We start from the raw sequence: 11,603 nt of genomic DNA, 5'->3' as shown, positions 1-11,603 counted from the left end.
AAGTTCAAAACGGAGAAACTTTAAAATATTAAATACACTGATTTAACCTTCATTCTACAAGAACTGAGAATTTACAACACAGTTAATTGATTTTGTATTTGTGAAGTTTTCTCACATAACAACAATAAAAAAGCCACTACCAGTAGTAGCAATAAATAAAATACAATAGGCTTTATTAGATGCAGTGTATGGATTATTTATGATGATGTCTTACTGTAGTAGAAAGGCCACGTCTCTAGATGGTGTTGGTCAACCAGTTAATTCAGGGATCGAAATATTACATTCCCAAGGAATCTAACTTTGCTTGAGGAATTTCATCTTTTTAGTTGGCTTTTCCAATCGGGAATGTATGGTCCTTTAGTTATGACCAATAAAAGTGAACATATTGCATGGATTAATTTAAAAAAGCAGTTCATGAGGAAATGCAACTCTACATGAGGGAATGTAATCTTTCCTATAGCTTTCCCTCAAGTGAATGTAATTTTATTTAATTATTTCTATCTTTGTAATTTTCAAGTGTCTGAGTTAAGTGTTCTGTAACAAAAGTAGAACTGTTACTCAAACAGATGGTGTTAAAAAATAGTTGGCCATGAGGTGACTGAACAGTCCATGTTTTGTATCAAACCTTTGAATACTACAGTCAAGATAACATATGACATCATTGCTACTACCAAATGTTCTGCTATAATACTATATTTGATTTCTAATCAAACTTATTTCTAGTAAAAAAACATCAATGTTCAGTTTTTATAAATCTAATTTTACTAGTTACACGTTGAAATGTTTTAGGTCCTATGCTGTTCTTGAAACAACTTCCTTCATCATTGATCATGCTGAATCTGATAATTATGACTATGCATTATCACTCAACACTGCAATTTCCATTGTAACAAGTTTCTGGGAAGTTTGACGAGATCAATCTTAGACCATATATCTGGATAACTTTTCTATGGATCCCTACTGTGAGTAGATGTCATAAAAGATCAAATTAAACAAACTAAACAACGAAAGTTCTTTGGAATTACACTGGGAGACTACAAGTATGAGGTTGAATGGAATTATTTTGTTACTGATACCAGAACAATGTTCAATTTTATTACAATGGTCTTTGGGTCAAAGGGTTCTTTTTTCTTTTTCTAATTAATAAATTCACTATATAAATGAAAGCATTTTTCCAGATTGGCATGGAATATGGTTGTTTCAGAGCTTTATGTTGTCCTTAAGACTGCTGTATGAGATTTGCATAGAGAATAATAATAATGGCTTCTTTCATTAAAACATTATGTACTTCAGCATGACATCATTTAACAATATCTCACTACACAAATATTTTTCCTCAGAAATGGTTGTGTCATATTTTTCAACCCATATGTCCAGCTATAGTAGTACTGCACTGTTAAATTATCAGGAATTCACCATGAGCAAGATATATAGATGGTAAAAATGTCACTAGTGGTGCTATGGTTTGCATCTGCAAACAACACACTACTCTATCAGTGTATGTAAAATTTTTATAAAGTGTGATTAGTCCTCTGAAAATTAAAAAAACTTTCTGAACTTTCCTTCTGTTAAAATGTTTATTTGTGGCCAGTATTTAACTCTTCCTCTCAAGCTTTCATTTACTAATTTGTTTTACAAAATACATTTGTTCTAGATTAAACTTTTTATTTTAATGAATTTTTCTGTTATTCTTTTACTATCAATTATTTGGAAAAAAGTATAGTGTATTTTGTAGGTTATATCTATGAATGCTTTTTCAGTCATAATTTTACTTTACTGTTAAGTTTAGAGAACTTTCATGATCAATATGAAAATGCTACGATGAAAAGCAATTTCTTTACCTTGTTAGAGTAAAAAAAAAAACAATACCATACAAAGAAAGTTTCAGTAAAATGATATAATATATCTAAGGTTGATAAAGAATACATTATATATGATGTCATGTTCACAGAAATGATATACATTCACAATAGATATCTTTAGACAAAACATTTCCACAGATGCTGATTACAAATAAAAGAAAGCAACTGACAAAACAGTTTCATAATAAAAACTACAACATTTGATGTGTGTGTTAATACATATCTAAAAATATTTTCTGTGAAAAAATGACCATTTTTTATTAGCTCAAGTAAGTACTTAAGAAACTATCTTTCAAAAATTTATTTACAAAAATTTATATGAGTAGTTCTTTAAAAGATAGCAAAATATAGAAAAAAAAATTGCATATGCTAGTTCTTTAAAAAAAATAAAATGCCTAAGACCTGTGAAGTGCATCAAATGTTGCATCGATCACATTTAAAATTAAATTACACTTGTAAATATTTCTTCATTTATCTCCTCCTCTTTACAAAACAATATGTTATGAAACTAAAGATTGATGTTATAAAAATGGAATGGCTTGCAATATTAATTATAGAATCTTTATAAACCACATAATCTATCCAAACACAAAAAAAAAGACTTCACTCACAATTTACAACAGGTTTTGCCAAAAATGTCTTTGAGCTAAGACTTTGGACAGAGCAATATAGAAAGTTCAATTTCTAAAGATAAATTGGTTATAAATATATCTAACCACAATTGATTTCAATGTTCTCTTTACATAATCCAGTCTAAAATGTTTATCAAAATGTTATTTTATTACAGAAAACAGTATTACAAATTATCACATTCTTTGAATTTGTTTTATCTATATTCCTTGGCTTTTTACACTCAGACTGTTTAAAGGGTATGTAAAAGAATCTGTAATAAATCTCTACTTGAAAAACATACTGAAACAAAAACAAAATGTCATTTAAGTTTACTAATATATATGTTTGACATCTCATAGCAATACCAATAAACTTGATTGATCATTTCTAAGCAAGACAAATGTTTCAATGATGTTACACAGAACTAATGTTTACTTGGATGTTTCATAAATAGAGAAAATATTTATGTACACATACCAGCTAAGGTATCTGAATCGAGCAACAAAAAATAAAATTTCAATAACACAAAGTTACGAAAGAAAATTGTGTTAATAGTTTCTGAAGCACGAGTTTACTTTAAATCAAAAGGAAAAAGGTCTTTGGAAAATCTCTCTCTTTAAAAAGCCAAAGTGAAGAAATCTTGTAACAAAGCTTACAGCATGAAATGGAACACATGATTTGAGGTTTGACCAGCTACTAAACACCACCCGTTTGTTCCTGATACACTTCAATGACATCATCATTCTCCATCTCTAACTACAAGAATAACACAATGGGATTACTTTTATAAATGTGCTTTCTTCATGAATATCAACTATAAAACTGTATCATACCAACTATAAAAAAAATGCCATAAACTTAAGAAAAACATTTCCTTTACCTATTCATCAAAATTAATGTTCCCTGAAACCAAAAAAAAAAATTGTTTAATAATGAGAGTTCTAACTATTCATGTATTTTTTTTCTCTTGAAATGTTATTAAATATGATACAGGTTAAATTTGTCCCATTAAAATACATTTACCCTATTAAAAAGAAGAAAAAAATCATGAGTTCCCAAAAATTTTTTTTAAATGTTTTCTACTAATCTCTTTTGTTTCCCTAAAATGTTGTGTAGATCTTGGAAAATTAAATCATAATTTCCAGCAAAAGTAACACTTCAAATGATCTATAAATGGCTTCACCTAACATCACAATACCTACTAAACAAACAAAATTTAAAGACAAAGTTAGTTTCTTATAGTTACAATAGATTAACCACTTTTTTTTTACCAAACGATATATTCATGCAAAATAACACAGAAAGAAGTATATAAGCTTTGAAATCTGAGGTCTTATCTCCTTCTAATTCAATCTATGCATACACAACTTCAAGCCAAGGCTGTCTATTGTGACATATTACAATTATCAAAAAAAGCAAAATAAACCTAAATAACCCGATGATAGAATGATAACTTTTCTTGTAATTTTTTGGTTGATTTTGCTTTTTCAGGAAAAATATTACCAAAGGATCTTGTTTGGTATTATTTGTATGGCAGAAGACTGAAAACTAATGGATATGTTTTATGTATGATGTACTGCATATACATGTCTGAATTTTAAAACGAAATTGCACAAAATAATATACACCTTTTATTGGGAAAACTCTTGCGTATCTTTAACTATTTATTTGAGAAAAACAATCAAATGCAAAAAGTGTTTCTATGAAAAGCATATTATTACAATTTAGCTTTAACACACACATTGAGGGTTATACTACTTAAGAACACACTAAGCATAATATTTCTAAGAAAAGATTGGTGACATTTACATATCACAGTAAAGTCATTGTGTCTAAAACAACAGTTTAAATTATGTGAACATCATACTCCAAACATTAAACTACAAAGTAAATTATTTACCACAAGTTAAATACAACCAGGAGATGCTGTAAATAAACATTTAAATTTTACATGTTAATAAAAGGCATAATATGTAAATACACAAACCTTTTACAAATTATGAGAAACGAGGATCTGTAAGAACACTGTTGCCTAACACACATCATCAGATACATGTATTAATGCATAAGACAATTTGTTAAAGTTTTCAGATTAAATTTATTAGGACAGAAGACAAATAAACTAAAAAAAGCATAAGATTGCATGTTTGGGGTATCTGTTCACACAAATAACCAAAATGGACAAAATAAAATGACAAAAATGGTTCTTAATTAAATAAAACTTCTTTAGCAAAACTATCTGTCCATATGGATTAGAATAAGTTCTTGTAAGCTACTTATTGATAAAAGCTGTTTTATCTATGGGATAAAAGTACATTTCAGATGAGAAATACCATAATTGTTCTATTCATGTGTCAGGAAGACACAATATCAAGGTTCTTGCAAACATTGTCAGAAGTGTTTAACTTTTGGAAAGTTTCTGTGAAATACAAGCCAAAGAACTGTTTTCTCCATAGGATATTTATTACCAAAATTTTTTGAGTGAATATTAACACAGTCAGACATTTACTCATTTCATGCCTTATAAAGATTTCTATTTTTTTAAAAAAAAGGTGTTTCACCATACCACTTTTATCCAAACATTATAACTAAAAAAATACATTTGTTTACCTTAAATCTATTCATGTTGAAATATGCAATAGTCATACACATTCTTGTGTATTTATAATTCTCACATTTGTTTAATGAATACTTAACATTTTCTTTTATTCAGACTAGGCTACAATTATACTGTAAAATCCTAAATATTTCTGAGCAATAATACCCAAGGAAACAAATCCCAACAGTCATCCATTGCTTTTGTTTACACGGACATATCTGAAAGTGTTTTTGTTTTTACACTATTTTTGCTCTTATAATCTTCATGAATATGTAAGAATCATTATTTCTATGAACCATAAAATGACAAACATGCTTCCAAACACACAAAAATGCATCAAATACATTAAAAAAACTATCAGTTACTGAAAAAATGTATAATTATGGCTTGAACAAAAATTTGGCAGTGTTAACGCTTTTTCCACCAAACTGTGTTACATTTCTTGGTTATGTTGCTCTTTCGAAAATACATTTCAAAGCAACAATCCAACACGGTAGCTAAGGTGAAAATTTGGAGTGCTATATTCCAGCAAATCTAGTTTCAAGTCATCTTCTAAAGGATGCTTTCACATACAAAAGTTGTTTGAGTTATCCCTCGACAGATTGCAACAGTTAATGGAACTGAGTCTGTGAAGCTAATATTTTTAGTAATTTCTTCAAACAATTGTAACAAGTTTAAACAAGCTTACAGTTATTAATGAGGCTGTTATTTGTGGTGTCATCAGCATATTGTTTTCTATTATTTCAAAAGCCTTTCAAGAAGATGGTACATTAAATTCCGTCTTTCCTGTACGTCTTGTACAAGTTTTTTCTGTGACGTATTTAAATTATTTTGTATAGCCATTAACTTTCAATGTGCTTTAGATGAGTGGTTAAAATGTGTAACAGTCTTTCTACCGACTGTTATGAATTCAACTATAGCTTGCTGGGATTCCAGAGCATTCATGACCACAAGCTGTAATGTGTGGATGAAGCATGATTCATCTGACAATCCAGCATCATCAGTACCTTTCAGAATATATGCTCCATTAGCTATCATTAGGGGGTAAATATTCTTATTTTTAGTTTCCCATATATATATTTATTGTATCTTCCCACATTTTTCCTACTGCATCACTAGTATAACTTCTAGGAACAGTATGTTATTTTATGTGATTCACTGTCTTTTGAAACTGATTTATTGTTGTTTTCCCATGAAAACAACCAAATATCTAACGTTGAAGAAATAGAACGGACATTCTAAATATGACTAGCAAGTGCACTCTTGCTTCTTTTTCATATATATATCTGGGACAATTGTTTTCAGAAAAAAATTTTCCTTGGTAGTTTTTATAGCTGATGTGTTTTCTTCATCAACTGACCAAACCCTTCATCAACAGCAGTTGAATACTGTTGGTTAACTAAAGCAATAACTTCACCAGTTGCACATTGTAGCTCTTTAGCACAATAATAATTTTTTTTGGTAACGGCAGACACCCTTGAACTTGAGGTCACATTTTCCCATTCAATATTTGATCCAGTAGACTGTGAAGTTTGTTGCAGTTTCTTGTAGTCTTGAGCATGCTTATTTATTCATGGTAATTGTTCATTGGGTAACAGTTGTTTTTCCTTTGCCATCACATAATACATATATGACACACAACATGTACTTCACATTTTTAACATACCAAGTTCTTCAAAGTTATCACATGTAGGATTATTTTTGCATTTTGTATCACTCTTAATAATCAGTGAACACAGAAGTTATCACTGAATCACTCTTCACATCACCAATAGTAATCACCAACTTTGTCAGAGATCAGTGTATGCAACTGACAAGTCTGTGCACGTCTTCTTTATTGTTATATTGCTAAGACAACACCTACAAAGGCTAAACATGTAAAAAGTTCTATATTATGCAGGGCATACCACTACAGTTTCATATTCAAAGGAGCCTTCTCTACACAAGATTAGACTGTTCATAAAACTTTTTGGTTTCTATTGAAAAATATTATTGGCAATTGTACAAATTAGATAGACAAATACAATATGAGTATTAACCTAGAATTATTATACTATCTTTTGTTTCTTTAGTATCTTTTTGGTTTCTGTTGAAAAATATTATTGGCAATTGTACAAATTAGATAGACAAATACAATATGAGTATTAAACTAGAATTATTATACTATCTTTTGTTTCTTTAGTATCTTTTTGGTTTCTGTTGAAAAATATTATTGGCAATTGTACAAATTAGATAGAGACAAATACAATATAAGTATTAACCTAGAATTATTATACTATCTTTTGTTTCTTTAGTATCTTTTTGGTTTCTGTTGAAAAATATTATTGGTAATTGTACAAATTAGATAGAGACAACTACAATACGAGTATTAACCTGGAATTATTATAGTATCTTTTGTTAACGTATTGTTATCGCATCCTATTTAGGTTGTATGTAACCTTTTTTTAAAATTTTGTATTTATTTGTATGTACTATTGTTTCCACTGTCTCTGTAAATTAATGAAACATTTTAAACAAATACATCACTTATTCAAAGGCACAAGTATTCTATTGTTTGGCTAAAGGACTTGGCTAGATATTCAGCATTCAATATCCATTCAAAACACTATTTGTTATATATTGATATATGTTTCTTTTGTTTTGTAAGAACTGAATGTTCGGAAGATTGATTAAAGTGGATAGGCAACAAATTCTGCTGACAAAGTCTCTGTGGCTGATTTTATTTCAATACAACCAAAAATTCTTACAAGTTACTACATTCTGGAATATAACAGAAGGAATAGGTTTATGTAACACATTAAACATGGAACCCTTTTGAAAATGTCAGTTGCACTCTCAAGTGTGTGAATATTACAGGAATACATGTTTAGTTATCCCATGTCCCACTAAGAGAGAGAGAGAGTGAACATGTTAGAAGACTTACAAGCCATGCATTAGTACTATCTACAAGATATAAGTGTGAATTTGAGCACCTGTGCTTGAAGACATAGATGCCTTACATTAAAGACTTTAGTTATGTAAAAATGACCAACTTTATCATTTGTTATACCTGTTTTGGTGTTTCATCATCATTTATTCTTCTGCCATCAAAAAGAAACCTTAAAGAACCAACAGGAACTCCCTGGAAATGGAATTAACTGCTTAAAGATTTTCTATTGAGATATACATGTATTCTTAAACATAAACAAACATATGCACTACACTTAAAACTTAAGACACCTTATATTTTATTTTCCTGTAATGCTGTTGATATTTTGTATTTCTGTCTAACCATAATCATAAAACTCTAAAAACATGTGACCACATACCAAATCCTCAGCTATTTTCTGAAGTAATTATAATCACCATAAATATGGGTGTATCTTAAAGTTGCCTTTTTGTCTCCAATGCTCTTTCCACAAACACCCCATGAGCCCATCTAGGCTTTCTGACTACATTTCTTGCATGTACAGGTTAACCCAAGGAACCTGCAGTTGCCAGTGTTGCTGATTTCTTTTTCTACTCCAGCACACAGTCTGAAGTTACTGCTTCGAACAACAGGAATTGTTTCTGTCAAAAGATGCAATGCCCCTAAGCCAAATGTGGTTCTGTATGGATTCACTCAACAGCTCCATCAATAACTTTGTTAATAAGTACCTCATCTCATTCAAAAACAGATATGCTTGGGAATGAGTTTTCATAAAATCTCCTTATGCAGTGACAGAGTTGAAAGAACAGCAAGGAAAATATACATGAGCAGAAATATACAAATAAGTCAACATATATAAAGCACTTGTAAGTCATGGTTTACTGGTTGGCTTGTAGTTTTAAGACTTCATATGACTGCTGGAGTAGTAGAGGATAAAGCAAAAATGCATCCACACAAGGTTAAAAACCAAGAAAAAATAATGAAATACCAAACTATTAACCCTGAATACAAATTTGGTCATTTTGACTAACCTTGTAACTGCTACATAACTATGAAACTATACATACTATAACTCAATGTACTAAATTTATCTTTGTAAAAGTTGTTATGGTTACAAGTCTTTACACAAAAAATCAGATTATTTAATAAGTTATTTTCTTTGAACTTACGAAGCCTTTACTGAATCAGTCTGAGTGAAAGGTAGTTTGCATGTTAACAATAAAAATACTTGTTTTCATCTTTCCTTTGCATAGTTTCTGGAGCCTCCTAAATGAAATAAGTTCTTTTTCAGTAAAACTTTATATTTTATATCTTTTTTTTTTCCTTAACACTAGCAAAATTTTATATATATTGCAAACCATGGTGTCTGTCTGAGCATTCATCTGTCTCCCGTTTGAAAAGCTGTGCAAGCAGGCAAAGCTTAACATTCACTTTTGAAATGACAGGAGAACATGCATGAATAATATGGATGCCAAATTTTATTTTGCAAGTAGGATATTCTACTAAGTTATTAGGAATTAATCATACTATCATTCATATTTCAAAATGTGACATAACTTAAGAGAATAAAAATGTAGATTTACTCTATGTTATTGTTAAGCAGATCTTAGCATGACTGAAATGCTCAACAACTACATTTTGCAGTGGTTGGTATAAGTAGCTCGGAGCTTTGGCTCTGAGTGAAACCAATAATGCAACACAATTAACCTTTTTGAAGTCCATGAAATAATTTAAATTGATAGATTAACTTAAACTTTTCACATCACTTGGGACAGATACTCTGTTTTAGTTAGATTAAGCTAAACTTTTCCTGTCACTGAAGACATGTACTTGTGCTTGTAATGACTACATATTGTAACAGACAATTACACACAATTTATTTTCACAGCCAAACCTAATAATTTTTCAAATCTGGATTCATTTAGTTTTATTGCTTTACAGCCATATTTAAACCCTCTCAGAATATGATGAAAATCATTTATTATAGCTGGACAGCTTTATGCAAACAAACAATTGAGTTACAAGCAAACCACAATTGAATTACAATCACATAACATGATGTGTGCATGCTAAGATATTGAATCTCACAATACATCTTTTACTTTAATTTTTCCGTTTAAGATTTTCTTTTTTTATCTAACCTAATAAGTTTATAATCATTATATTTTAGTTACTGTTATAACAAAAAAAAGAAATTTAGTACTTACACACCTGGACTCAGAATTTTTGTTGTTGAAGGCCAAAGTACTTTTTGTAATGATGTTGATGGTTCAAAATATTTTTAACCTTCATTTTAAATATGTAACATAGAACACTAAAGTTTATCCTGTGCAAAAAATATAATATTTTAAACTACTATGATGTATCTGACTTCCTAACTAAGCCACAAATTTATTAAAAACTTGCCATTAGCTGCTCAAAGCTCAACAATAATGATCACATGTAAACAGTCTGAGATGAACTGTCTATAATTGCATACCAAAAAAAGAAATAGCTTTTAGCACATTCTTGAAGGGAACAAAATTCTCTTTCTATTAGTTATAAACTCTAAAAAAAAGTCATGAAATGTGCACTTTGACCTACCCAAACCCAAAAATTAAGTAAAATCAGTACTAATTTGATATTCCACAATCCTTAATTACCTAAATTAATGATAATTCCAAATACACATTCAAAGGATTACCTAAATTAAGGATCATTCCAATTACAGTGAAAGTATTAACTAAATTAGTGATACACACATTCAAAGGAGATAAAAAACCCAACTCATACTAATGTGTACAAAACTCTGTACCACACCTTAGAATGAGTATGACCTGATCCCAAAGGTCATGAGACAGGAACAGTTTCAAGCAAGTACAAGCTTATGGAACAAACACTGTAGTGTGAAACTCTTGTTTAAACAATAATATTAGTACAAGTCTAAGATCTTCTAACATCTGGTTTAAAAGGATGTCATAACAGCCTGCAGAACACCTGCACAAAAATTTTGAAAAATTAACTGAATATATTTAACTAATGATGTATATTATACCAGTTATAAAGGAGTAAAATATAATGATATTTCATATCAGCACAATAACATAAAAATTTCAAAATATTTCTATTCTGTGCAATATATTTTTCTAGTAGATCCACCTACTATTATATCCACGAAATTTTGTCCCACAATAAGGCATTAAACTAAATTGTAGGACAATGTGTTAATAAAATAGCTTTATGGTTTTTGATTTGTACTTTAAATTTAATTTTTCCATACATGTTAACATTTTATGGCAATTCCATCAATTTTGTAAATTACAAACACATCCTGTTAATTGCTGTTCACAGTATAATTTCACTAAATAACTTAATTTTTATTATAGATGCTCAGGCTTAAGCAAATCACAATCTTATGATAATGTTTGAGACAAAGCAAATAAACTTACCACTCTTTCACTGTATGACTTTTTAAGTTTACCCATCTGAGTAGTCATTTTCACTCTAAAGTGAATTTCATTGCTGTCCTACATAAGAGCATAAAAATAAAAATATCGCATTTTTTTTATCAGTTCTAGATTACTAAATAAGTGAATTATTATTTTAATATTCCTGAGAAAATAATTAACAGCTCATATGATGG

At 29.4% G+C, this 11,603-nt stretch overlaps 1 protein-coding gene across 2 annotated transcripts in view; it reads right to left on the bottom strand.

Moving 5' to 3' along the window:
* Window positions 1-1,882: 1,882 nt before the first annotated feature.
* The window catches only part of LOC106472261 (small ubiquitin-related modifier-like), a 12,436-nt gene continuing 2,715 nt past the window's right edge, over window positions 1,883-11,603 (bottom strand). Inside the window, exons 3-6 of one of the 2 annotated variants that reach the window (XR_002613429.1) lie at window positions 11,410-11,487; window positions 8,123-8,194; window positions 4,462-4,572; window positions 1,883-3,230 (exon numbers count right to left, since the gene is read on the bottom strand). Coding sequence is in view for 1 of the 2 variants with exons in the window: in XM_013932888.2 (XP_013788342.1) it covers window positions 3,171-3,230; window positions 8,123-8,194; window positions 11,410-11,487 (210 nt within the window). In the remaining variant the exon portion in view is untranslated. The remainder of the gene's footprint in view (window positions 3,231-4,461; window positions 4,573-8,122; window positions 8,195-11,409; window positions 11,488-11,603) is intronic. The other variant, XM_013932888.2, reaches the window with a different exon arrangement.

This window comes from Limulus polyphemus, unplaced genomic scaffold (genome assembly GCF_000517525.1).
Source record: "Limulus polyphemus unplaced genomic scaffold, Limulus_polyphemus-2.1.2 Scaffold5199, whole genome shotgun sequence".
NCBI lineage: Eukaryota > Metazoa > Arthropoda > Merostomata > Xiphosura > Limulidae > Limulus > Limulus polyphemus.
The sequence above is the reverse complement of the archived record's forward strand: the minus strand, read 5'-3'. Positions and strand labels throughout refer to the sequence as shown.